The 27,833-nt window shown below is 44.9% G+C and overlaps 2 protein-coding genes across 3 annotated transcripts; one reads left to right on the forward strand and one right to left on the reverse strand.

Annotated features, from left to right (window-relative positions):
• The first annotated feature begins 5,200 nt into the window (after nt 1-5,200).
• CST9L (cystatin 9 like) lies at nt 5,201-7,981 on the forward strand. Of its 2 annotated transcripts, XM_037520915.2 has the most exons (3): nt 5,211-5,532; nt 6,850-6,963; nt 7,696-7,981. In XM_037520915.2, the coding sequence occupies exons 1-3, from the start codon at nt 5,296-5,298 to the stop codon at nt 7,783-7,785; spliced, it is 441 nt and encodes a 146-aa protein (XP_037376812.2). In that variant the 5' UTR covers nt 5,211-5,295; the 3' UTR covers nt 7,786-7,981. The 2 variants fall into 2 exon arrangements, with proteins under 2 accessions (XP_054555149.1, XP_037376812.2); XM_054699174.1 differs by lacking the exons at nt 6,850-6,963; nt 7,696-7,981 and adding an exon at nt 6,617-6,811 and having other exon boundaries at nt 5,201-5,532.
• Nucleotides 7,982-13,934: 5,953 nt separating this feature from the next.
• LOC119253349 (cystatin-13-like) lies at nt 13,935-27,796 on the reverse strand. Its single transcript, XM_037520920.2, has 4 exons — nt 27,564-27,796; nt 25,169-25,491; nt 20,346-20,459; nt 13,935-14,114 (listed from the first exon to the last, which is right to left on the reverse strand). The coding sequence occupies exons 2-4, from the start codon at nt 25,394-25,396 to the stop codon at nt 14,031-14,033; spliced, it is 426 nt and encodes a 141-aa protein (XP_037376817.1). The 5' UTR covers nt 25,397-25,491; nt 27,564-27,796; the 3' UTR covers nt 13,935-14,030.
• Between the last annotated feature and the right edge of the window lie 37 nt (nt 27,797-27,833).

The following is a 27,833-nucleotide window of genomic DNA, read 5'->3' on the forward strand; positions in this document are numbered from 1 at the left end:
AGAAGACCAGGAGGAGCTGTGACCTGGGAAGGAGGCTGATGGACTGCCTGGGAGCTGTGTGGCCACTTGGGGCCTGTGGGCCCTGGTCTGCTTAGGGGGCTAGGAGATCTGTGTGAAAACTGAAGCCTAAGACTCCAGGCAGCAGGGTAGCCCTCTCTCCCTTCCAAAGACTCACCAACCAAGATTCTAAAGGGTGTCTGGCTCAACCACACCCACTAAGTGTACAGTTTTCTCTGCAGGCCTCAAATGAAACAAGTTTGGCAACTTATTGAATGCATTTTCCTGAATTCACTCAATGCAAAGAGAGGGGTAGTTTTCAACATTCAACATTCAACAACCATACATTTTTCACCACTTACAACTTAACTCCTGCTCTAGGAGTAATTCCACATCTTAATCCTGTCTTTGAGGCATGCCACCATTAAACTTAATGCTATTATTTCCCTTCCGTAGACTGTAATTAACGTGGACACCCATCAGTCTCAGCCTTCCCTGCACATCTCTACACTTTCCCATCAACAAGCACTCAGTCTGGGCTCCAGGCAGGAGGAATGAGGAGCATCCCCAAAGGGGCTTCCTGCCGCAGGGAGTAAGACCCACTAACCACTTGCCCTCACCAAAGGCAAAGTTCCAGGAAATCAGAGTTGCCTCTGAGGATTCCTGGACCTTTGTTCTTCTTTCAGTGTTCATCTCTCTTTGTTCTCCTTATACCTTTCCTCATCTGTTCCCATTTTGTGTTTCTTTCTCAGTTTTATCTTCTTTGCTTTCTGTCTTTTCTACTCTTTCCCTTATTTTCTTCTTTTTTGTCTTCTGAATTACACTAATAAACTTTAATTAGCTAGGAACATATTATAAAATCTTTGCTTTATACCCTTAGCATCTGCTCATCTGTCTACATGGGTTGTCTATCTGTAAAGTCTTTGAATCTCTTCATTTCATCAGGTGGAACTTAATTTCTTTTCCTCTTTATACTGGCTGCACCAGTATAACTGGTAACTTACTTGTAGCTGACAAATAACTAGAGGGCCAGTATACAACCTCAAATACTGGCTCATACTGATGACTATGGTGGACGGGATGGTGTACAGCTTCAGAGACTGGCTCATAAAAGTTACAGTGGCTTCCTGCTTCCCCTGGTCCTTGCTCTCAGGTTACTTGCTTTGGGTTTCATCAGCTACTGTGTGGAGCAGATTTATCAAGAGGCTTGTAGGTGTTCCTGAAAAAATGGAGAGGACTTAAGACCTCCAGCCAATAGCCATAGGAGTGAAGCATCTCAGAAGAGAGTTATCCAGCCCAGCCAAACTTCAGGGGACTGCCGCTCAGCCAACACCACAGCAAGACCTACTCAGTTAAATCATATTTGAATTTCTGACACAAAATTTGAAAGACAATTGAAGTTGCTTTAACACACTATGTTTTGAGGTAATTTATGGAACAAAAGCAGAATAAAATCAATTAAATGGATATATGCATTCTATCTAAATGTTCTGTTTAAATATATGTGTCTAGGTGGACAGAAAGAGATAGACACTTTTTTTAAAAAGATTTATTTGTTTATTTATACAAGAACAAGGGTACAGGCCAGAGGCATGAGAGGGTGAGGTGATTCACCAGAGACAGAGTGGGGAACAGAACAGACAGACTGACGAAATATAATGCTGAGGGGAGCAGCGGGCGTGACAGGAGAGGTCTGCGTTGCCGTGTGGGACCCTCGCCGTGCGGCCGGGATGAAACCGGCGCTGAGAGGCTGTGGACAGCTTCACAATACAGTGCTCAACTGCCTGCGCCGCCAGGGGAGGCCCATATAGGCACTTCTTGTGTAAAAAGTTATCCCAAAATTCATCCACTCATCCATCCATCCATGTATTCATCAATCCATTCACCCATCAATCAATTAACCCATCAATCAATTTATCTATGTATCCATTCACTAATAACATATACATAATAAAAACTTGATTGAAATTGATTGCAATGAACAGATTTGGACTTCATTGCCCACAGACATGGTTGAAATTGAGATACAAAGCTACCCCCTCTCACTGGTTTTGAAAGCTGCTTCTGCAGACCTCTCCTGTCTCGCCCGCTGCTCCCCTCAGCAGTGTATTTCAGTCAATCTGCCTGTTTTGTTCCCTACTCTGTTTCTGGTGAATCCTCTCACCCTCCACACCTCTGGCCTGTACCCCAGTTCTTGTGTGCATAAATAAGTAAATCTTTAAAAAAAAAAATAAAAGGAAGCTGCTTCTTCAGAGCTTATGTCAATGGACCCTTTCCCCTGGCTGTTCCCTAGATGCCTGATGCCCTTGCATGTCCCTGTACCTCCCCTCCCAACCCCGTGCATGCTGAGATAAGACCTGGGGACATCTTGATCTCATTGTCTTATTCTTAATCTGGTCAGAGAAATGTTCTCCATTGCTCAAAAGAACTAGAATATCAGTTTGGTCTTTTCTTGTTTCTGATACAGCAGCAGGCAAACTCTTTGTGGTGAGGAGGGAAAAAATGATTAAAAATGGCAATTTGGATCAACCAAATTGGGTCAGACCCTGAGCCTAATGGGAAGAACAGGGCAGACAGAGACCCATGTGCTGAGGCCTCAGCATTGGCAGCCATCGGCAGGCCTGTGCATGGCCAGTCTTTTCAATTCTGGCTCCCTCTGGGCAGCCCACAGCTCACCAGCTATAGTCTCCATAGCACACACAGTTTTTAACTGAAAGCAGAAAAAACCCCTTTAAACCTAATTTTAAAATACTGTCCTGGGAGAAGTCTCAATAATGGCATGGGGTACAAGATTGGTTCTGCACCTTTTTTTGCCACAACACAAGCTATATGCATATAGCCAAGGTGGATAAAACATACAACATCTGTGTAATTTCACTCCATGACTTTTGCACAACTATGATATCATTTAATAACACTTTCAGCAAAACACGTGCCTGTCATTAAGCAACGGGTGGCTGTACTGCAGAGTGTTCTAGAAGTAAACATTTCACTAGCTCAGAGGTGGTATTAGTTGGTTGTTGAAATCAATTCCTATAAATAGGGAATCATACAGTTTTGTTCACATTAGGGTAGACATTATTATGGACATATTAATGGGCGGGTAAAATATACAATTGTGAAAGTTATGACATCGACTGAGTGACTAAAGCCCAGAATTGGCCAGAAATTTGGCAGAAACACACAGGTGCCTAGATCTCAAGGAAAATAAATGAATGATAGCAAACTGGGAGGGCTGGACTGTATGGTCTGGGGAAACCCACGGTGGAAACACACAAAGCCTGAAAAGTTACCTCTGAAGGAAACACCTTGGAGATGGTACATTTGAATAGGGATGAGTCAGAGCTCATGCCTCCTCCAGAATGGTCTGCCCTGGCCACTGTCACCTGAGGGAGAAGCCCTATGACTGTGCTCACAGATATGTGGGAAAGGGCTTGGCTTCCAGTCTTCCACAGGAAGACTGGAGACTGCCACTTTGCCCTGCAGAGCCCTAACACCCACAACTCTGGTGTTCTTTGCAGTCAAGTCTGGGCAGCACAAAAATCCCTGAATCTGTGTAGGGTCAGTATCACCTGTCATTTTCATGAAGCCACCTGAAAGCAAGCCTTGCTGCAAACATTCTCAGGACTCAGTTTCCATGTCTACAGGGGGAGCAAGTGGAGCAATGGAAGAAAAGAGCTGTGTCAGCAAATGATCTGCACAAAATTCCATTGACTGCTCCATATTTACTTCCTAACTACAGGGGGAAGTCTGTAGTTCCTCAACTGAAGCAGGGTGTCATCTAGGTGTGCAAAAAGTAAAAAAGAAATATTGGACACAGTGGAATTCATAAGAACTGAAATTAGAAAACTTTCAAGAGTTAATTCCTGGGTGTTTATTAAAGTTAAGAATTTTTCAGAACTATGACTCTGAGAAGGCAGGGGTGTGGGTGGGGGGAGTGACAGACTGTCTGGCTCAAAGTGTCTTCTCTCCCTCAAAAGCACATCCTGCTTCCTGAGCCTGGGAATAGAAATCCTCCTGTTCTTCATACCAGCATGTGTTCTAACCCTTCCCTGAAGGAGTAAGGCCCAGAAATCATTCTCCAGCCACCACCTCCTTGATTTTACAGTTGAGTGATGTATCAGTTGGGGTAAATCATGCTCTGAACACTGCTACTCAGAGTTTGGTCCAGAGACCAGGAATGTCAGCACCCCTGGGAGCTGCTTCAAATACAAAATGTTCCAGCCCTGCCCAGGACTACAGAGCCCCAAATGCCAGGGGAGGGAAAGGACTGAGCACATGGGCATCCACAGAGCTGAAGTCTTGTTTGGAAAGAATATGTTCTTAGTCCCTCCAGAGCCCCACCTGCTGCTACAGCTGCAGACTGTGATGGTGTCCTTTCTAGAAGCCACTGCACACTGGAAATTGTGCCCACGCAGCCATGACCACCTTGGCCACCAGGGGGCACCATGTCACCCTACTGCCCCAGCACAGCCTCCCAGGGTCTCCTTGGGTTCAGTCTCTCCCTCTGTCCCTGGCTCCCTTCCCTCCATGCCCCTGTTCCACTGGCAAATTCCTCCAAGGGGAAACTTGCAGGCCCAGAGAATGTGAGTGCCAGGCTCCTGTATACAACTTTGAGGGGGGCCTAGACATGAGCTCACAAGCCCCCCTCACTGAGCACAGGGTAGACCCTCAGAGCTGAGAGTTCTGCCAAGGAAGCTCCTGGTCCAGCCACAGGCCTGGCATCAGCCTGCAGCGCCCGGAGAGCTTGTCTGTCAGGACTCAGCAGGGGCTGAGAGCCAACGGGACAAGGACACAGCTGGATACGTTGAGAACTTGGTCTACTACTCCTTGGGCAGATCTGCCTTCTGTCACCCACAAAGACAGTTCATCCTTTTTGACTGTGACCCCCATTTTCTCACTGCCCTCAGCCTCCTGTTGTGCCCCGGAGTCACCCTCCACTTCCCCCTGTGCCACGTGCTCCCAGGTGGCAGTATCTGATTCCCAGGTGTCCAGACGAAGCGCTCTCTCCCCATGGAGGCTCTGCATTGGCTAAAGGGGCCCCCACCTCCATGGCTGGCCCTCCCCACCCCAACTCGCCTCACCCTGTCCCTCTGTGCTGACAGGAGACACTGTAACAGCCAGAGTGGAGGAGGCAGGCCACACGCGGGGAGGACAGGGTGGAGCAGCTGAAAGGAGCCCGGGGGAGACGCTGTCCTGCAGCAGATGATTGGACCAGTGCCCAGGGCACGCTTAGGGCGGGAGCCTGAGCTGGGAAGGACAGAGGCTGTGGGTGCCCGGCTGCTGGCTGCTGAAGCCATGCGGTGCCAGCCCTGGAGGTGGGCTCTGCCCTGGGAGGTGCTCTTGCTTCTCCTTGGTCCCCAGGCCCAGTCTTATAGTTGGCATCTGCATGAAGGAAGTGACTGTGATGAGGGCTCTTTTATAAAACATTACTTCCCTGCCACGGTGGAGTACGCCTTACACATGTTCAATGAGAAGAGCAAAGACACGAACGCCTACAGGCTGGTGCATATTCTGAATTCCTGGAGGGAACAGGTAGGAACACAATTTCCTGTCCCACTGCCCTTTCTTGATAGTAAGTGAAAGTCAGGACTAGGGGGTGTCTTACCAAGGATTGTGTTCACCATCTTAAGACCATAAACTATAGGAAAACAACACCCTATTCAGCTTCAGGTTTCATAAAAGACTTAACATGGAAATTTTTAAAAATTTGGTCAGTGTCTACTAACCTGCAATATATATATTTTTTTCAGTATTTAAGACATAGTTTATGAAGAATGTCATCAATATTCTCTATGAATGCTTATACTGGGTAAGGAAAAGAGCTAGTCAGAAAATGCTGGAAGAGATAAGTTGGAAAAAAAAGAGAAATCTAGAAAAAACAGAGAGAGAGAGAAAGAGAGAGAGAGAGAGAGAGAGAGAGAGAGAGAGAGAGAGAGAGCTCTCCTCAGCTGAGAGTTGCTAGAGGACAGGCCTCTTCCCGGATCCCTCCCACACTGGGCTCCTCCTGGATCCCCAACCAAGTAAATTTATTTATTTATATGTATTTAGCCTCTTCCCTACACAAGGGCTCCTTATCCAAATATTCTCTCTCTACAACGACTTCTCTAGAGAAGACTCCAGGAGTCCATTTCCACCTGGGCTGCAGCATAAACAATGGGCTCTTTGCTGAGGGAGCATATCTGCTGTGTGTGTGAGAGAGAGAGTGCATGTGTGTGAGCATGTGTATATGTATGAGGATGTGTAAGAGTGTGTGTAAGTGTGTATGTGTATGTGACTGTGTATGTGTATAGATGTGAGTATGTGAGTGTGAGCGTGTGTGAGCAAGTGTTCCGGGGGCCTCAGGAACATTGTTTCTCCCCCTTGGGACCTCTGGATGGAGAGTTGGAATGAGGGGGAAGGTCTCCACCCAGGAGCTCTAGGTCTGCTCAGAGACTGACCTGTGTGTGCTGGGTGAGGATGGGGAGCACTGGGAGTGCATGGAAAGCAGGAGGGGGAATGGAGTGAGAAGATCAAGGCAAATTCATGGGAAAATAAGTTTCCTGAGGCCACTGCCCCTGCTCTTGTGTGTGTTGTGTGTGCTTGCACGTGCTGGTGATTGACATTTTTTGTTTCCAAGTCAGGAAGGGGTGCCACGGAGACATGGGGCTGCAGGTGAGTGACATTCAAGGTGTGAGACTTGGCCTGCATCCACCCCAGGGTCCCCCCACGCCCATGTGCCTCTATGCTCTGGACTCCCCAAGCCTGGGTTCATCCCCATGAGCTGAGCTAGGCCCTTCCTGCACTGCATATTCTTCAGGAGCAGCACTTAGGGGACAAGGGTTTTCCTCTTTTTCTCTATATGTATCACAGATTGGCTATATGTTGGCTTTCTCCATGGAGCTGCTGCTTCGCAGAACCATTTGTGGGAAATTGGAAGAAGACATTGACAACTGCCCCTTTCAAGAAAGTGCAGACCTGAACAATGTAAGACACACACCAGCTCCCCTTCGGGCACACAACTTGGACACTGCATGGGGTGCATGTGGGTGCCAAGTTTGGCTGTGCCAATATAAAATCCAACATAAAATCTACCTGCTCACTCCAGGCCAGCTGCCTGCACTCCTGACCACACCACACTGATGTCAGATTGCTACTGACCCTTCCTTCGGGATCTCTGTCCCCCAGCAGATGACACTTTTCTGATCCTCATCTCCCTCCGTATCTGCCCCTGCAAAAGGAGGAAGTCAGAGCTGTACACCATCATTTTGTTGGAGTGGCCTGTTCTCAGGGTTGTCCTGCCATAATCCAGAGCCCAAAGGCTGAGGCAGCCCTGCCCACCCATGTAGGCACAGCTTTGGGGTCTGTTGAACTGCAACTCCTGGGAGCCCAGGGATGGTCATCCTTAGTCTAGGACAAACCATCCTGGTCAGGGGCCCCTCAGAGATCGCTCCCACTGGGAAAGATTCCCACTACTCTCAGATAATGAGTCACTCTGGGACAATGTGGGGTTCCCCTGGGGTCAAAGGTCAGGGGTGGGAAAATGACTAGTAATCTGATGTCAGGAATTGGTCCCTGTTCAAGAACATGAAGACTCAGACAGGGGGCTATACAAGAGGCTCAGAGCCTGCAGCCCAGATGCTCACCCCAGGAAGCAAGGTGGGGGGAACTTCCATTAGACCTGGAGCCCAACCTGCACTCCTGTGCTTGTTCCCTCAGACCTACACCTGCTTCTTCACCGTCAGCACTGAGCCCTGGGAAGGAACATTTGACCTACTGCACAAGAAGTGTTTGGTGGGGTTCCACTGAGTGAGGATACACCCCCAGAGCGGCCTGAACAATCCTGCAGGCGGCCTGCGGTGCTGAGCAGCACCAAGCTCTATGTTGCCTTTCTCTGCAGGAGTCTGGGTCTCACGTGCCCGCGTGGTGGAATTCCTCCCCGCACGCACTCATCCTGTAGATCATTAAACATCAGCATTTCAAGACGCTCGTGTGATGCTTCCAGAGGGGGCGCCGTGCACTGATGGATCATCCCAGAGGGCAGTCTGGGGGCCCGGCCCAGGGTCTGCCTCCCAGGGGCCTCTTGGGTGGCTCCAGGAGGCACATCCCAAGAGCACAGGTGTCTGACCTGCTGTGTCAGGGCTCCTGAGCGCTGACCTCTGCCTAGAGGGGCCATGGCCCTGTCCTCCTGCCAGGGAACCCAGAGAGCAGGATGCACCCAGCCAGGGCCATTGTCCCTTCAGGACACAAGTGCTCCCTGTCTTGGAAGACTTGCCTACATATACCCCATCACGGCAGCTGTGGGGAGGGCGGAGGTTTCCAGTCTCCACTCAGAGGGAGACCCGGCAGCAGCATCTCCTGGAGCCTCTTGGAAGTGCTCAGTCTTGAGGCCCCCCAACCTTTACACAAGGAGACTGCATTTTCACAGAATCCGAGGGAACATGGGGAGTTCCAGAGGCACTGGTCACCAGAGGTTGTGCAGACCCTGCCCATACCTCCCAGAAGCAGACTCCTCAAACAATTTCTGTAAAGAGGTGGAGAGTAATTTCCAGGCCTTGGGTCTGCTTCTCCATTCCCCCCACCACGTTGTCTCTGGCCTTGAGAATCCCCTGGAGTCTGAGAGCACAAACAGGTGTGGTTGTGTTATAGTAAGACTCCACCTACACAGCAGCCAGTGGACTGGGTTTGGACCTTGGGACTTAGTTGCCCCAACACTAGATGCCATTCTAGTGCCCCCACCCCTGGAAGATCGGTCACCAGCCAGCACTCCAAGCAAGATCTGCAAGGCTCCAGCTCTGCTCAGGGCTTCCTGTGCATCGCAGCTTTAGCAGCAGAGCAAGGGGAGAGGGAAGGCTTGAGGGCTGCACACCAGCAGTGGCGGCGCCAACAGGGGAGGCCATGGTCCCTGCCCCAGGGAGCAGATGCAGGGAGCAGTTCCACTGGTTCTCCCAGTTCTCCAGCAGAAGGCCCTTGACCCCAGGGGTAACCATTGCAAAACCCTGACTTACTCCCTCTCTGTCTCCCTTTCCTGCTGCTCTGTTTGTGATTATCTCCCAAATAAACTGCCCAGCACATGAGTCTCCATTGCAGAGTCTGCCCCGGGGGATCAGAGTGGACAGGGGGTGTGGACCCTTCTGTGATGACCTGGATGGGGTTCCCTTGAGCCTGCGATTCCAGCAAAGCTGAGGGCAGCGTCCTGGCTGCTGGCTGAGCCCCTGAGGGTAGGCAGAGCTGAGTCTCATTGCATGTGCCCTGCCTGCCTCATCCCAGACTTGACAAGAGTTTTCCTTGAGACCTTCCCACCCTCTCCTGGCTGCTCCCACTCTGGTCTTCCCCCAAGTGTGACTCACTCAAAGAAGGAAGCCCTTTCTCTCTGCCTTTCCTACTCATCTTCCAAGGAGTCAACTCCTCATTCCCTCAGTCAAGCCCTCATTCCACTGGGAAGCTCCTAGTGGAATGGGCCCTTTTGACATCAGCCCAATGGGGAGAGCTGCTGGACCCTTTATGAGCACACCTACCTGGTGGGATGGGCAGGGAGCCTAGGAGGTAGTGCTGAGGTGTGGCTCCTACAGGGACACCCTGATTCCACCTCACTCATATCACAGTGGGGCACCCATCAACCCAGAATGGAATCTATAGGAAGTGGCATTTGTCCTGGTGCCCCAGTGTCTCTAGTGCTGAGCGTGAGGACACTGTCAGGAGCTCGGACTGTGTGACAAGTGTTGGGTTTAGGGATTGGTTCTCCTGGGAAAATCTCTCCTCTCTTGCCCTGCTTTCTCTGCTTTCTCCTGAGGTTAAGTCCAGTCACTTCCTTTCTTTCAAACATCTGTGTGTTGAAGAGCCAGGGAAGTGGAAATCTAGATACTTAGTGAGTCCTTGAGTGTGGTCCCTGGGTGATGCCCTAGCGAGGGCAGAGGCATGAGTTTGGCTCAGATTACCAGGGAAGGGCATCGCTTGGCCCCAAGCTGCCAAAAGACGAAAGGCCCAGTCTGAGCCTCAGTCAGAAGGGTGAATCCAGTGGCCACTACATCTTCCTTGTTACTTATCTATGGGCTTCAGATTCAGTTTTTTCACCAGGGGATGGTGGCCAGTGCCTGCAGGCACGAAGACCTGCAGTTGGGAGTTAAGTGAGGCAGCAGGAAAAATCTCTTTGTCACTTAGCAAATCTTCTGCCATTTCTTCTTGTTTCATTTCACTGTCTGCTAGGAGGATCTTTGAGCAATTTCTTCAGCTTCCCAAGTGTCAGGGACCACACACAGCCATGGAGCTCACTGAATACAAGACTAAATATAAAGTAACATAGAACTGGAGAATTCAGGGCAGCCTTTGCAGTCCTTCCCACACTGAACCCAAGATCGATGGTGAAGGGGTGTGAGGGGTACCAAGGGAACAGTAATACCCCCTTGCACTATCTGTGCTCCTCTGCAAGAATTCCCCATGTTCCAAATCTCCAGTTGGCCTGCTGAGACTCAGAATCTTCTGAGGTCCTAGACATCCCATGTGACTGGAGTTGATTCCTCCTGGGCCCTCCTAGGGCCCAGGAAAGAACATGTTCTTGCTTGAAACTGAGCAAATAAAAACTCAAAATCTCGTTGGTCAACAGAGCTGTCTTGATTCTGATGTTTTATTTTAACTGACTTAAGGTATCATCAGGGTCCAGGAAGTTTTAAAGAGCTGAATTTGAACCAATGCACAACTAATTTTAACCTACTGGCCCTGGAAATGGGCAGTAAAATCTGGCTGACCTCAGTGCTTGCAACAGATCCATGGGAAGGATGGAAATGATCACCCCAGGGTGTGTGAACACCCCAAGTCCTTCTGGGTGTTCAGGCGTGCTGTCAGGCTCAGAGGAGAAAGCCTTTCACTTTGGCTGCTCCAGGATCAATGAGGGCTAGCAGTTCTGAATACGAGCACCTCAAGATCAAGCTATGGCCCCAGCCCTGGGGCACAGGGCAGAGGTGGGTGGCGAAATGCAGGTAGCAGCACAAAGACCCCCCCACCCTGAGGCAATTTAACACAAACTTCTCTGTGTCCCCTGGAGTCTACAGCCACAGGGTGATGGAAGGGGGCATTGGACTCCCTAGAATAGTCACTGGCTTTGGGGAGGGAGGGGCAGGTGGAGGGGTCCTGCAGTCTGACCTTGCTCCAGCAAGCTTCCAGCGTGCCCACCCTGCCCCTCACTATGGATCCAGGTGTTTGCTCTTAAGTCAACTTTAAAACAAAAATCCAAAAGCAAGTGATTTATTTGGGGGGTGATCCCAGCAGACAGTGGACAGGCAGTGTGGACATAGGAATGGAAAGGAAGAGGGATAGTGAGATTAGCAATGTGGGCAACTGGGCTCCTCTCAGAGATGGAGACAATGTACCTCAGTATTATCTCCTGGGGGGCAGAAGCTGGAGTGTTTGTCCTCTAACTTCTGTCTTTGACTGAGAGCTCCTTCCAGGAATGTTACTTCCCAGGCATTCCAGTGCTACTCACTGGCAAGAAAGCCCTCAGGAAAAGAGTTCAGGTATGTACTGTAGATCTTGCTGAGGAAGAAGTCTGGGGAGTGTTTACCTGTCAGCCAGGTGGCATCTGAGCATCACCATCTCCTGGTGTTTAAGTAAGAGCCTGCTCCTGGGTAATTCACATTTTCCTGACTGGCCTTAACTTGCACACCAGTGCTGTCCTTTCCTTGTCTGTTTCAGATAGTACCTTTTTCTGATCATGTTAACTCCCTTCATCATCTCAGCCCACACCTGCACACACACACACATATAAGATACATATATACATGCACACACACTAATACACACATAAACACACACATACAGTAACCAATGTGCTAGGAAGATGTGCTCCACTCATCTTCATCTCCTTCATGCTCTTGTGAGTTACTTCCCATACTGAATCAGGGCTGATCTAGGTGAGTGTGATGCCAGCCAGGCAGAGGGCAGGTTCTCTACGGATCCAGGCAGATGGGTAAAGGAGAGTCCTAGAGCCCTCATTGGCATTTTCAGGCTTTAAATGATCTTTCTACATCACTTGTAGTGAGGCAACCAGCTGTGGGGCAGACAGGGGGCTGGGGAGCCTCCTAGCCCCCAGCAAATCTTCACTTTCTTTGGGCTCTCTGGCATTATCGCATCTGCCCCTCTCTGCTGCTCCCAGTCCTCTGTGACTTCGCCCTTATATGCTCAGTCTCTCAGCTCAGGTGTGCCCACTTACACACACCAACACCACACTCCAGGTTTTCACCATCAGACATGCTTAGCCCAAGCTCATGCTCCTAAACACCCCCGATAGCCACAGAAGCCAATGGAGCAAAAGCCTGAGCAATCTTCATTTACCCTACAGTGACCAAAAGCACAAGGAAGAGGTGATGGCATAGGACATCCAAAGCTAGGTCTCAAAGTGTGTCTTGGCTTCCATCTTGCTCTCTCAGAACACTCTGCCTGGGGAAGCCTGCTACCATATGAAGCATACAGCAACTCTGTGTGGGGCCCACATGGACAACACCAAGCTGAAGTCATGAGAGAGAGCTGCCTGTGAAGTGGATTCTCCGGAGCCAAAGCTTCCAAGGAGAGCAGCACCGGCAACATCTGAGCACAGTCCTGTGAGAGGTAACATCTGGAACCACCTGGTCAAAGCACCCTCAGATCCCAGATATCCTGAGACAAATATATTGTTCAAGCCACTAAGGATGGGGTGATTAGTCATGTAATATTAGATAAAGCAATACTTCCTGTGCATGCACACATACACACCCACACACACACACAGACACTTGAGCAGCCCACTCTCTATGCACCAAGCAAAACCAAGAGTATAATATAAATTTCCAAAAAGATCCAACTATCTCCCAGGTTGGATGTGGGGTTTAATACTGTTCTAAGCCAGTGGGCAGATGTAGGGCCAGGAATGGCCACAGTGCAGGTTTTCTATGATCCAGCAGACCAGGTAAAGGAGGAATCGGAGTCCTCAGTGGTTTTGCAGGTTTTTGTTTTTGTTTTTGTTTTGCAGGGCCTCCCAGCCCCCAGCAGGTCTTCACTCTGGGCTCTCTGGCCTTCTCTCAGCTTCTGCTTCTCTTGCTTCTCTCTCGGCTTCTGCTGGCACCCCTGTGACGCCACCCCTAAAAGCCCAGTCGAATCCCATCTACCTATGCCCACACCCTACTCCAGGTGCCCGCCATCAGGCATGCATTCAGGACCGCAGGTTTCCGTCATCTATCCTAATGGTGAGAGGGCAGAAAAGCCTGATACCTTTTACCTTACCCTACAGCAGTGTCTTCCCAGATGACCCGGCAGGGAAATTTCCTTGGAAATCCATGGATGAACACTCTCCAGATAGTTAGATCCTATGCTGTGCTACCCACCAGCTTAGAGCAACTGAAGGCAAGTTCTTCCAGAAAGAGCGACAATGGTATTTGTGCTCAGTTCCGTGAGGTACGGAAACAGTTTCATACTCTTGCATTGATTGGTAGCAAATTGTCTCTGTTAATTGATAAATAAAAAACTAGAAATGGCTGCCTGTAAGGAACATGGGGTAACTCAGGCTCTTTTTGACCTCCTGCCACCAGCCTCTGAAACCATCACCTGAGACTTTATTTTCCTCCCAAGTTTCATTACCCACAGACATGGGATCCCATGTTATTATAAGAAAGACTTAGGAGCATGAGCACGAGGCACACATATACCCGTAAATACAGATACCCAGGCCAAGAAGCCAGAGATCATGGTGACTAGGAGGTTCAGTTGCTGCCTCCCTGCCTACTGGTTTGCCTGTGTGTCAGGTCCACTGCTTCAGCATTGAAGGCATGTCAGATATATCTAAGGCTCCAAGATTCATTTTCCATTTGCCCAAATCAACCATGAACCTTCCCAGCCCAGGATGATTATACAACACTGCCCCATACTGTAAAAGGCAGCCCACACTCAGAATTCGCCCCTGAAGAACACAAAGAGCAAAAAGGCCACACACATGCAGTTGATTAGTCAGTGGTGTTATTAAAATGTTTTGCAAGTGTCGTTTCTTCTTTAAAATGTATGTGAGAGCACCAGAATGCACTAAAAGATAATTAGGCAACTTTGCATTCATTCTTCAGCATAGTGAGTTCAAATTTCCAGGGTTTGGATGCAACAATAAAGGTGCAAAGTAATATCTAAAAGAGACAAAAAGAACAATCAACATGTAAGAAAATAATGAATGAGGCAAAAATCAGGTCCCCAGACCTCTTGAGCTGGACCCTGATAGGAAAGAAATCAGCCTCACTCCCCAGGATGGACCCAGTGCCTTAGAATTAACTAATTTTCGTAACTTCTAGATCATCCAAGGTAGTCAAGAAGGTGTAAGCTGAAGCAATCCACGACGTGGTTATCCTCAGATCCTTATTCCCAACTCTGTCCTTCATGCAGCCACACCAACTTCCCTGCAGCTTCCAGGGGAGGGATCACACAAATAATAGATGTCCTGCAGACGTTGGGAAGGGGGTCAAAGTCTGGCCAGAGACCTTAAATAAAAACTTGCAAAATGAAAAATGATGTAAAAAATATACAAAATTAAAAAAATAATAATTGAAAAAACCAAACTTGCAGCCAGGGAGCTGGGAGGAGAAAAAAGCATTATCTGGGACTTACAGAACAAGTAAGCTCAGGGGGTTGAAGAAATGGAGGTGGGAGGGATGAGTTCTTTGTATTCCTCCTCTCTTAAAATCATTACCCTGTTAGAATAAAAATGTGAACTAAGAGTATTTCCATTACATTAATGGAAACAGAAATTGCTGTTCAAGTAGAACTAAAGTTGTGTAAGACACAAACTGAAAATTCAGTTTGAAGGAGAAAACAGGACCAAGCCACTAACAACCCAGACAGGTCATTGAAAAATTGAGTCTAGGCTAGGGGTGGGGTGCGGAGGGGGGGGGGGGCGGTCGGCCACAGGTGTAGCCAGGCCTGAAGTCTTCCAAGATGGGTTGAGCTAGTTCATGGTGGTGGTGGGGAAAAGAGAGAGTGAGCTTATCAGAGAATTAACTAATTTGCTTAATTCTGAATCAGCCAAGGTAGTCAAGAAGCAATCAGAAAGGAGAGCAATTGAAAAATCCAATTATCAAGATCAATCTTAGAAGATATTTTAGCAATATGTATTAAAATTTCTTCAGAAGTGAGAAAACATATTGAATGAGTAATTTGGGGGGAGTGTTGCCTACTAGGAAACAATAGTCAGAAATGGAAATGAATATTCATTGAAATACTGTTCATAATAACTAAAACTTAAAAAATACTTAAATAATCAAATCTAAAGAATTGGCTAAATAATTTGTGGAAATAACTAAGTGAAACTAAATAGTTTCATAGCATGATGCTCTCAAATAATTTTACAATTTTGGAAATCTATAGATTTCCTCAAAACTAGATTTTTTAGATTTTAATACTAAATGAAAATCTAGATCATGAAACAGGGTACAGTATTACAGTATGATCACACTATGCAAAAATATAAACATAGTATATAAAATATATGGTATAATAATATCTAAAATACATAATATAGGAAAAACTAGGATATGTAGCAATATATTAATAGTGGTAAACTCTACATAAGGGTGTTTATAGCTGATTTTAAATTACATAATACTTTTGAAAATTTCCAAATTTTCTACATCAAATGAATCAGATCAATAACTATTTCAGCTAATATCAAATTTTAAATTTACTTTCCAAGAAAATCAGATATCTTCCTTTCTAAATCCCGATACAGAGCTAAAGAAAGCAAATATGGTTATATATGGGAGTTCTACAAAACAGGAAAAGACCCCATAGTTCAGATAGAAAGAATAGTCTTGCACATTAAGAATTGGGTGTGAGCAAGATGATGGAAGTCTCTGGAGTGTCCAGTACTTAGTACAGAGAATGAGAGGGTAAGAGTAAACCAAGAAAGTGAGCCACCTCCAAACCACACAGATCTTACTATCACCCTTGACGTTCCTCCTCTCACACTCCATGGCCAAATCCATCAGCATATTCTGACCAATCCTTCAACAGACATCTAGAACCAGGCACCTCCACTGTCCTAGCTAACATCATCTCTCATTGAGCTATTTCAATAGACTCCTAAAAGGCCATGCTGATCTGTCTCCATCCCTGCTCCTATGCTGGATTCCCTCCATCTGCCCCTCGTGGTCTGTACTCCTCTTATGTCTACCCAGTGTCTCAGAAGGCTGTGTCTATGGGTTATATATTGGGCACCCTTGCCCTTAGGCCTCTAGGAGTTGTGCCCTTTGGCTTCCAACTGGGTTGGCCAAGGGGGAAGAGTGGGATGTATGAAGAAAGTGAGGTCAGGGGTTTACATTGGACTGGCCGTGTTCCTCCACCGAAGGCCATGACTCCTGACAGGCCCTTCACTCCAAAGAAAAGGATATTAAAAAGCAAGTTGTGGAAGTGAAAATCTGGATGATCACAAGGAATATTAGAATATCTCAACCTTACTAGAAATCAGGGAAATACAGAGTGAAAGAACAAGGAAATAACATTTTACACATCTCAGACCAGAAAAATTTAAGACTCATAGCCCCAGATGTTGACAATATTGAAGGGAAATGAACAATGACACCGGGACACTGGAACAATACCGGGAAAGATGTGTTGATCCAACCACTTTGGAGAGAAAAATTGCAGCTGTGCATCACGTGTGGGCTAGCACATTGCAATGGAAGTTGCACATGCCCCACAACATGGCAGTCCCACACCCAAAGTCACCCTGGGGAGACCCCCACTCCTGCTGTGAGAGCAATTTAGGACTTTCACTGCAGCAGTGCTGAGAATGAAAAATTTAAAACCACCAAGAGTGTCCAAAATAGTGAAATGATTAAATGCAATGTGATCTAGTCATGTGAGAGCTTAATATACAGTAATACAAACAATTTCTAGTCAATTTCTATATACAGCAACAGGATTAAGATATCATTGGGCATAAATAATGGCAGAGTGTGTCGACATGAATAAATCTCAAGACACATTGTGGAGTGAAAAAAAGAGAAAGTTTGAAAATCACACAAAACTTTATATACATAGATAAATATTTTAGGAGAGTGGCTATCTTTGAGAGGAGTAGAATGGATGAATAACATATACTATTATTTCAATACTTACTTGTTAGAAAATATTTAAAATCAATCTGATAAAATGATTATAAAATATGAAATATAAAATATGAGTAGCAGGTAACTGGGTATTTGGTATATTGTTCATATTCTCTACCTGAATTTTGAGCAATTACTAAATTGAAAATGATTTATATTATTTAATAATAAGAATCTTCCCTCTAGATGAAGCCATTTATTTGTAGTTTGGTGTCCTGCAGCACAGCAGGACACCAAATATTCTAATGAATATTCTAATGATTTTTTATATTCATTAGAACATAAAAATATTTTTATTTGTGCATGTATGGACAATTTTTTTAAAGATTTATTTATGCATACAAGAGCTGGGTACAGGCCAGAGATGTGGGTGGTGAGAGAATTCACCAGAGACAGAGTGGGGAGCAGAACACAGGCAGATCTGCTGAAATACACTGCTGAGGGGAGCAGAGGGCAGTATGGAGAGGTCTGCTTCGCCATGTGGGTTGCACCCTGGCCAGCTAGGGATCAAACTCGTGCTACAGAGGCTGTGGATTGCTTCATAGTGCAGTGCTTAATTCCTTGTGCCACCAGGGAGGCCCATGTATGTGCAATTTTTGACAACTGTTTATCTATCATTATACTTAAGCAAGCTTTGTCTTTTAGGCATATATTAATTGGCATAGTAATATGTATATTATAAATGTATTATTTTTAGGAAATAAATATAAATAAATTTAGAACACATTGTAAATATGTTATCAATATATGTAGTTTAATTTATGAAAGAGAAAAATTGGAAACAAATTCTATGAGATGGTTGCCAGGGCAAATTTAAAAATATAAAAAAGGAAGTTACATCAAAATAACAAAATCAGCAGTTATTAAGATCAAAGAAACAAGAAAGGCTATTACCTATACAAACTTAAAGTAAAATTATCTTGGTAATCTCCACTCAAATGATCCCAGTAACTCCTAGGGAGGGAATAGAATTGGAAGAGCCTCAAGCCTCCCAATGGGCATGACATCAGCTTTATTGCTTATATTTTTATGAGAATATATTTTTAGAAAGTATTTACATAACTTTTTTAAAGAAAATATTAAATTTATTTTTTTAAAGATTCATTCATTTATTTATACAAGCACAGGGTATGGTCAGAAGCGCGGGAGGGTGAGAGGATTCACCAGAGCCAGAGCAGGGAACAGAACAGGCAGAGTGATGAAATACACTGCTGAGGGGAGCAACAGACATGGCAGGCAAGGTCTGAGAGCCATGTGGGACCCTCGCAGGTGGCCAGGGATCGAACTGGCGCTGCAGGGCTCAACCTCTGCGCCACCAGGGGAGGCCCGAAAATATTAAATTTAAATGCAAAATGTTCCTGTTAATATGAGGAGAATTAGCAAATATCTGATTAAGAGTTGACCTATCCCCTTATGCCAGTGCCCATTGGGCAGGAGCCTGGTAATATCCAGAACCAGCTGGGAATGCCTTTCATCTGTGACATGAAGAAGCAGAAGACTGAACATAGGAGACAATATTAAACTTGTGGGGTCATTGGGGCAAAAGTCTTGAATATCTCAAAATGTCCCAGGTTATCCATAAAGTAGCTGGACTATTGGTATTGACCAAGAAAAGCGGCTGCTAGTATTTCCAGCTGGAAAGTAGTCAGACGTCTGCAATGTCAGTCATGCTTTCTACTGGGTAGGTGGTGTCCATTGATGGTGCCTGGGCAGTCCAAGATGGCTGGCATTAATTCCTTTCCTTCCAGTACATGCAGGATGCACTACCCACACAGAGGGTACCGGGGAGTCTCTGCCCTCCACTTAAATCTGGCTGGGCTAATGACCTACTTTGACCAAAAAAAAAAAAAAAAAAAAAAAAGAAAGAAAGAAAGAAAATTTGCAAAAGGAATATCCAGGGACCTCCAAGCCAAGGTCTTAGAGCTGGTCTCACCTGTGGCTTCCTCCTCTTAGAGGTCTTGTCATGAACATGTTATAAGGAAACCCAAATGTAGGATAATGGATTCATCATAGCTTCTCCAGGGTTTCATTGGTTTTAGCCCTGAAAGTCCTAGATCCCAGCAAACTGCTTAGTCCTGGACAAACCATGATACGTTACCCTACAAGTCTACCCCATGGGGAGTCCCTGAGCACTGAGGAAGTTGCTTTGCCAGTGCTCAACTGTTTCACAAACCCAACCAAGATGCCAGAAACATGAGTGGAGCAGCCATCTGGTCAATTCCTGCCCCAGCACACACCACAGTAAGCAAAAGAATTTCCCAGCAGAGTCCAGTCCAGACTGCAGGAGTGAGAAATAATGCACAGATGTTGCTTTAAGCTACAGTGGAGAGTGAGTGAGTGTGCACACAAGCAATGCACTGGTGAGGGTGGGGGGAAGATGGTATCAGCAACTGATAATAGAAAAAGTATCATGTGTCTAGGACATCAGGGGTCATCAGTCCTGAATATGATCAGAATATGGTTTAAACAGGAAGACTGAAATATCAACTCACCCCTATGAGAATGGCCTGGAAACAACAAATGTAGGTGAGAACGTGGAGAAAAAAAGAACACGCGTTCACTCCCGGCAGGTATGTGTGGGTGTTGGTGAGAAACTGGCAGAGCAGATATGGAAAACACACTTGGTGAAATGAAAATGATCCAGCAACACTATTCCTAAGAATTTACCAAAAGGAATATGAAAACATGCAGAGACACACACCCCGTATTCACAGCAGCATTATTCACAGCAGAAAGAACTCATGGATTCAGTGCCCAATGACATAACTAGATAAAGACATTGTGGAATAGATAATCAATGGAATACTGCTCAGCTATTTAAAAAGATAAAATGGTGCTTTTTGGCCAAAATGTATGGATCTTGAGGGGATTATGCTGAGGTAAGTCAGAAAGAGAAAGACAATAACCAGATGATTTCACTCATTTGTGGAAAAGAAATAACCAAAGGAAACAAACTGTCAAAATACAAGAAAAATAACTGTTAGGCTGTGAATCTATAGTGGGTACGGGAGTGGGGAAGGGATAGTGGAGGCTCAGGTGATGGTGCATCTGCACCAGAGCTTTGGGGGAGTGTGAATGAGGCAGGTGCACGTGTTGCAGTGTGAAGTTGTATTCCCAAAATGGTATAACTACATAACAGGTGACAAATCAATATAATTTATTTTATGAAAAGAAAACCAGAAAATTGAAACAGGTTTGGTCTATCAGTTTTCCACTGTGTAGCCCATAAACCATCACTCCCCTGTGTCAGCCACATACCTTTTGCATTTTGGGATTGCTTTGTAATAAGCAGTTTTCATTTACTCCTGAAGTTTTCTTGCACATGGTCCGGCCAATTTTGACTTCAATAAAGTAGTCCAAACTATCTGTAACCTGTCAATGAGTGATTAAAAATTAAATCTCATAAAACAATGCTTAGGGTCATGTCATCTTTGATCAATGAACATGTGGGTGACTGATTAGGGCAGAGAATGTCTCTCTCCCCTCCTTCCAACAGTTTTCTTGCCAGAGTTTGGGAGTCATGGGGGTAGGGAGGTGGTTTCTTACCTTGATATTTTGTTTCGCTGTCTCTTTCTCATCAAGAAATTTAATTTTAAACCAATAAAAATTGTCACTAATATAAAGCAAGACAACTAACTATTCCCCAAAGAATCTTTTCAAAGGAAAGTTAATGGCTTGCTTATTGGAGCTTGGGCTATTAAAGCAGCAGATATTCAAAAGAGCAGTATTTGCCTAGTCAGTAAATACTTAAGGAATAGAAGACATCCCAGAACTGAAAACTGCTTTGAATGTATGACTTCCATGCTTTAGCAATTTTAGTAATTCACACATTATCCCCTGGGCTTACATCATTCCAAATCCCTAACTTTCAAGATATCTTCCTCATCTGTGCAAAGTCACCCCCACTCCCTCCCATCTCCCCACTCCCCACCCCCATCAGCTAGCCCTACCATTCAAGAATGCTACATGGGCAAATGGAACTACAAGATGGCAAATGAATATTTTTATTATCTAAAAACGGACAAGCAGGGCCTCCCTGGTGACACAAGTGGTTAAGACGCAACCTATGAAGCTATCTGCAGCCACTGCGGCATGAGTTCGCTCTCCGGCCAGGCTGCTGCCCACATTGTGTAGCAAACCTCTCCTGTGTTGCCTGCTGCTCCCCTCAGCAGTGTATTTCAGACAATCTGCCTGTTCTGTTTCTCACTGTCTCTGGTGAATTTTCTCATCCCCCATATCTCTGGCCTGTACCTCAGTTCTTGTGTGCATAAATAAATAAATCTTTAAAAAAAAATAAAAATGGACAAGCAGACTAGGTTTGTAATACTTAGGAGAGAGAACATATCAAAGAGAATGACCAAGTTAAACACAATAACTGATTCTAGAGAATAAGAAAATATTCAGAAAATTGAACATTTTAGAAATTCTAGATAAATTGTCTGGACATTGAACAAAATAGGTGTGGAGGAATTCAAAGTATGATTTCATGAATATACCTCAAATTTTCAGTGATGCATGGAAGTATACAGAAAATGCAGAAAGTGTACAGAGACTGCTTGTAGTAGTGCCCTCAGGAATGATAAATCACAGATGGAAATGCAAGAAATTGAGTGCACATTTTCATTTTTAACTCAACAACTTCTAAGCATACAGGTAGAACTTATTTTCTGACTGGATCTGTTTCTCAGCCACACACTGTTGACTGTTGGGGTTGGATCATTCTTTGTGGTGGGCGCAGTCCTATGCACTTTAGGCTGTTAAGCAGCCTCCCTGGCCTCTCTCTACCACTGTCAGTAGCTGTTCACTTCAGTTGCAATGGTCACAATGATCTCCAGGTATCACATTATTGTTGTTCGGGTGGATGGTGTATAGAGTCTTATCTCTTTCTTCAGTGTTCCCAGCAGTACATAGCTGGAATGTCAAGGAATTTTAAACACTTCTGTCATTGCCTCATTTTTATGATTTTTTAAAAAATTATTACATGCATTCAAGAACTTACAGAAAACCAAAAAATGAAATGTGCCCGCATGAAATAAACTATACAAAGTAATATATAATTTTGAGATATGTAGGTATTTATTTCAATTTATTATTAAATGTCCGCCTAAAAAGCATTTCTATTTTTACAGTGGAGAAGATAGTACAGGGAAGTCTAAGGGGCAGAACTGTTCTAGAAAAGGGAGGCACATCACAAAGAACAGGTGCTCTGAGGTGGTAAACATTCATGAAATTTTATTTATGTCACCCATTGGTGACACACATCCAGGCCCCAGGTGCCCACTACCTAAGAAACACAAACAATGTAACCAAGTCCACTCAAAAGAACCTGAGGGAGCCAAGGTCCCACAGAGTACAGAAAATGGGTGAGGGGACCTGGGGTCTACTCTCATAGGACGAAGTTCTGAATAACCTTCCTTCCTGACCAGAAAGGAAATTAAAGCAGGTTGACTGTGACCTGGAGGTATGGGTGGAAAGGTTAGAGAGAAGATGGTGGAGAGAAGAGGGAGCCAGCGAAAGAGGAGGAAGAGCAGAAAGACTAGTCCTTGTACTGCACATCATGTTAACATATCCACAAACAAGCTACATAGTATTCCCCATTCACTGTCTGCAGTTTTCTTATTCCTCAAACTCTAACCTTGGGTCTAACTACTAGTCCTTCAGTCACCCTACCACTTTCTATCTCAGCTTCTACATAAGTGCGGTAAGCTCCTACATAAGCACCACATAAGCATCATCTTTCTCCAGAAATACATCATTGGTTCAATGCTCTCTTTTGTAATATAAGCCATATTCAATGCAATGGAACAAGGACAGTTTGTTCAGTAAATGGTGCTGGGAAAACTGAACTACCATATGCAAAAGAATGAAACTAGACTACTACCTCACACCATGCACAAAAACCCACTCAAAATGGATAAAAGAATTGAACATAAGACCTGAAACCATAAAATATATAGAAGAAAATACAAACCACCACATGATACACGTCTCAGAAACATCTTTAAAAACTCGCCCTCCAAAGCAAAGAAAGTGAAGGAAATGATAAACAGCTGGGATTACATCAAACTAAAAAGCTTCTGTACAGAAAAAGACACACTAACCAAAACAGACACCCTACTGATTGGGAGAAAATTTTTGCACTCCATAAAACTGATGAGGGACTGATCACAAAGATCTACAAAAACCTCACACAACTCAACGAATCTAAGTAAACAATCCAGTCAAAAAATGGGAAGAAGAGCTATAAACACACTTCTCCAAAGAGGAAATGCAAATGGCCAACAGGTATATGAAAAAATGTTCAACATCACTTATAATCAGGGAAATGTAAAGTCAAAACCACAATGAGATACCACCTTACACCAGTAAGAGTGGCACATATTAAAAAAACTAGCAACAACAAATGTTGGCGAGATTCTGGTGAAAAAGGAACTCTCCTGCACTGCTGGTGGGAATGCAAACTGGCCCAACCACTATAGGAAGCTGTGCAGAGGTTTCTCAAACTCCTAAAAAATGGAGCCACCATATGACCCAGCAATTCCACTACTAGGGATCTACCCAAAGGACACGAAAACATTAATTCAAAAGGATACCTTCACCCCTATGTTTATTGCAGCACTATTTACAATAGGTAAGATAAAGAAATAATCAAATTGCCCCAAAATAGATGACTATGTCAAGAAGTTGTGGTACGTACACACAATGGAATATTATTCAGCAATCAAAAAAGATAAACTCATGCCATTTGCAGCAACATGGATGGAGCCGGAAAGATTATACTCAGTGAAATAAGTCAGAAGGAAAAAGAAAAATATTGGATGGTTTCACTTATAGGAAGAATATAGGGGAAACAAATAAGGGATCAGGGGAAAAATAAATAGAAAAAGAAAATTAACAGGCAACTATAAATCAGAGACATTCTGCAGGAGAGGTCCAGGAGAGGGATCACAAAAGGGAGGGACAAACACAAGGAACTAGGATGATGGTGCATGGGTGAATTGGTGGTGCAAATTTTACAGGGACTACACCTGAGGGGGGAAATCATATTGTACAAAAATGAACAGTGTTATAAAACATATATAAATAAATAAAATTATAAAAATATTCCTTTTTTATATGAATAGTCAAATTCCTCTGATAGTCCTAATAACATATTTTATCATTTTTTAATCCAAGAGATAATACAGGACATGCATTGCGTTTATTATCATGCCTCTTAGTTCCCCTTTAATAATGAAGTTAGCCTGCTTTCCTGCTTGATCTTTCATGTGATACATATTTTTAAGGGGTCTGTAGAATGTTCCCAAATTTGAATTTGTTTTCAGCTCTTTGTGGGGAGCTTCAGGATATGCATTTGTGGGCAGAATACCACATACAGCAAGGTGTCTTTTAAGCACCTCACATCCAGGACACATGATGTCACTGTATCCTGTGTTAGTAAGAAGCATTTGGTGATGAAAGCATTCACCAGATATCCTGATTGAAAAGGCATCTTCTCACCATTGCAATTAATTAATCACTAAAGTAATCCCTGCACTAGTTATTCTCTAACTCTCACCCGATGTGTGTACGTTGTAGGATTTATTGAGGAGTCATTGATGATCATAAATTAGTTACTACCATGATGGTTGCAAAGGGTGATTTCCCAGTTACATCATTCTTTAACACCTAACATTTTTCACTTAAGAGGAGACTTCCCTTCTGGTTCCTCTTTTCAGCAAATGGTGAACTTTCACTTTCTTTGCTTGTTCTCTGTGTTGTCATAATCCAGTCCTGACATTACTCATGAAGGCTCCAACTTGGAGTCTTCATACTTGACTCCTCTGCTCTCTAACCTATGCTTTCTGCTGTGAGGAGACCAGTTTAAATTAACTTGATGGATACATTGTTTCATCCCATAAGGATAGAAAATGAAGTGAAATTCCCAGGGTGTCCTTCCAAAACTCCTAAACTAAAGTTAATATATTTTGGCTAATGATATCTCTCATTACTTCCACTACCTAGTCTCATAACCACCCCTGAATAATAGACCCCTCCATGACTGCAGACATAGGAAGAGCAAGGAGTAAATGTTCACCAACCTGCTCCTGGGATTTCAGAACCTCCATCACCTTGAAGGTGTATTTGTCTATACTCTCCCTGTTAAACTCTTTCATAGCAAACCACAGTGCCTGCTGCACGTAGACATAGTCCTTGGGGATGTCCTGGAATTTCCTCACCACCTTGGGTGAGCCCCAGCAGTGGACACTTCTGGACACAACAACTGCAGTGACCACCAGGAGTAGCAGATTCTGGCAAAGTCTGAGCATGATGCCTCAGCCGAGGGGCACAGACTGAGTTCTTTTTCTCCTTCCAGGACTGGGCTGGGAGTGGGCGGGGCTGGACCTGCTGCCTCTTGGCACCACTGCAACGAAAAGGAAAGAACTTCTGTTAACATCACCCAAAAAGAAGCCCAGTGAGAAATGCAGTGACAATTTCCCATCATAGCTGTTTCCTTCCTGGAAGGATGCACAGCCCCACGTGTGCCTGCACACAGGCCAGAGGACCTGCAGTGGATGAGCTGCTGCAGGGAGAATGTGGCTCTCATAGTTTCCTTCCCAGGGGCATGTATGAAAACCCTACAGGTAATCAGTGAAATAAGTCAGACAGAGAAAGACAATGTGATTTCACTCACACGTGGATGAAGATGAAGAAATAACACTAATGAACAAACAAAATAAAGCAGAAACAAACTTTTAGACGATAAGAACAAAATGGTGGTCCCCAAAAGGTGAGGAGGGTAGGATGGGAAAATAGGACAAAAGGAGTCAACTTGTCTTCTTTTATAAATGGGATAAAAACTAGGCTTTTAGCCAACATTAGGTAGTATATAAAGATGTCCAAAATGATGAGCAACTGAAACTTACATAATGTTATAAATATGTTACTTCAATTTTTATTTTTAAAAATATAAACACAAAATGTTTATATTTTATCTTTAATTTTATTTTTAAAAATAAAATAAAATCGGGGCCTCCCTGGTGGCGCAAGGGGTTAAGACTCAACCTACGAAGCTAGTCACAGCCACTGCAGCATGAGTTCGATCCCCAACCAGGGAGTTACCCACATGGCACAGCAGACCTCTCCAGACTTGCCCAGTGCTCCCTTCAGCCGTGTATTTCAGTCAATCTTCCTGTTCTCTTCCCCACTCTCTCTGGTGAATCCTCTCACCCCACACCTCTGGCCTATGCCCCAGTTCTTGTTTGCATAAATAAATAAATCTTTAAAAAATTAAAATAAAATAAAATCTGCCACTAAGCCTCTCTACCTGCCTCAAAATTTTGCCCATACCTCCCCTTTCTCTAGACAGGCTCATTAGTAATCACACTGGGAATTGTTTATTATTGAGGCTCACCAGGTCCTGTGAAAAGCACTTCACATGTTCTCTCTGTTTAATCATTGCCATTCCCTTGGGGTTACAAGGAACAACCCCTTTTGAGCAGAAGGAAACTAGTCTCACAAAAAGGTCAAGTAAGTCACTTAGTGCTTGGGATCTTTCACTGGGCCTCGGGCTTAGCTCATCACCTGCCCTGGGGTGTACCTGCCTCACGTCTAACAGTGTATGTGTAGATTACAGCTGAAATGGACATTTGATTTTGAGGAGCTTCCATTCTACCATAGAAGATAAGTCAGTTTATCTTTTTTTGATTGCTGAATAGTACTCCATTGTATATATCAAAAAAGATAAACTCATGCCATTCGTGCAACATGGATGGAGCTAGAAGAGATTATGCTCAGTGAAATAAGCCAGAAAGAAAAAGAAAAATATTGGATGGTTTCACTTATAGGAGTAATATAGGGGAACCATACAAGAGATCAAGGGAAAAAAATAATAATAACAATAAGAAAACATAACAAAGCAAAATAATAATAAACAGACAACTGTATATGGAGACATTCTACGGGGGAGGAGGAGGGAAAGGACTCGCTGAGTCCGGCGCTGGCTGTGTAGGCACTAGATACTGAGACCCATCAAGCACTAAGTGTGCTTGAGAAACCCAAGGCAGGATATTTACAGTGAGTAAATAACCTTCTGGCCCCGCTGGTCCTCTCCCCCCGGGAATGCATACCAAACCGTCAGCATGCAAGAGGCAGGTGAGTGACACCTGTGCCAGACAGACTTGCCTGTCTCCTCAGAGCCAGTGTGTGTCACTCCCCTGTTGGGTCACCTTGCTCAACAGGGAGGCTAGTGAGGCACAGAACATAGCCTGCCCAGGGTCTGCCTTTACCCTCTTGCCCCTGCTTCTTAAACATGAACTTGCTCCACCTAACCTGGTGCCTATCTTCCCCCTCAGTAATTTACACTGATTTGATCAAAATGGGATTTGAGCAAGTAACATTGGCCTGTGAGACTTTCGGCTCTGTGGTATCTGGAAAGAGTCTCTGGGATGCACCAGCTTCATGGGCATTCCCATGCTCAGCTATGCCTGGACCCACCTGAAGAAATCAGCTCTCCACCATGTTCCTGCTCACTGGGTCCAGCGCTGGCTGTCTAGGCCCAAGATGCTGTCTCTGTCTTCTCCCGGAGGTCTCAAGCTTTGACCAATTCTACCTCCAGGCCACTTTCTGTCTGTAGGGTCCTCAGACAGATGCTTGGTCAGGGTGTCAGTGGGGTCTGAGCTCCGAGATCCCTTGTCCTCTGGTTGCACAACACGTGGTCACATCTATGCCCCTTTGTGAGGTAAGCCCAGCCCCTCTGATGCCGCT

Source organism: Talpa occidentalis, unplaced genomic scaffold (assembly GCF_014898055.3).
Source record: "Talpa occidentalis isolate TD23 unplaced genomic scaffold, MPIMG_talOcc4v2.1 talOcc4.10, whole genome shotgun sequence".
In the NCBI taxonomy this organism is placed as follows: Eukaryota; Metazoa; Chordata; class Mammalia; order Eulipotyphla; family Talpidae; genus Talpa; species Talpa occidentalis.

Excerpts from the sequence above, each read along its gene's own strand:
- CST9L (XM_037520915.2), top strand. The coding sequence starts at position 5,296 with ATGCGGTGCCAGCCCTGGAGGTGGGCTCTGCCCTGGGAGGTGCTCTTG. Across the intron at positions 5,533-6,849 it reads TGAATTCCTGGAGGGAACAG|ATTGGCTATATGTTGGCTTT; the intron begins GTAGGAACACAA and ends TATGTATCACAG. Across the intron at positions 6,964-7,695 it reads AAAGTGCAGACCTGAACAAT|ACCTACACCTGCTTCTTCAC; the intron begins GTAAGACACACA and ends TTGTTCCCTCAG.
- LOC119253349 (XM_037520920.2), bottom strand. The coding sequence starts at position 25,396 with ATGCTCAGACTTTGCCAGAATCTGCTACTCCTGGTGGTCACTGCAGTT. Across the intron at positions 20,460-25,168 it reads TTCTGAAATCCCAGGAGCAG|GTTACAGATAGTTTGGACTA; the intron begins GTTGGTGAACAT and ends ACTCATTGACAG. Across the intron at positions 14,115-20,345 it reads GCAATCCCAAAATGCAAAAG|ATATTACTTTGCACCTTTAT; the intron begins GTATGTGGCTGA and ends TGTCTCTTTTAG.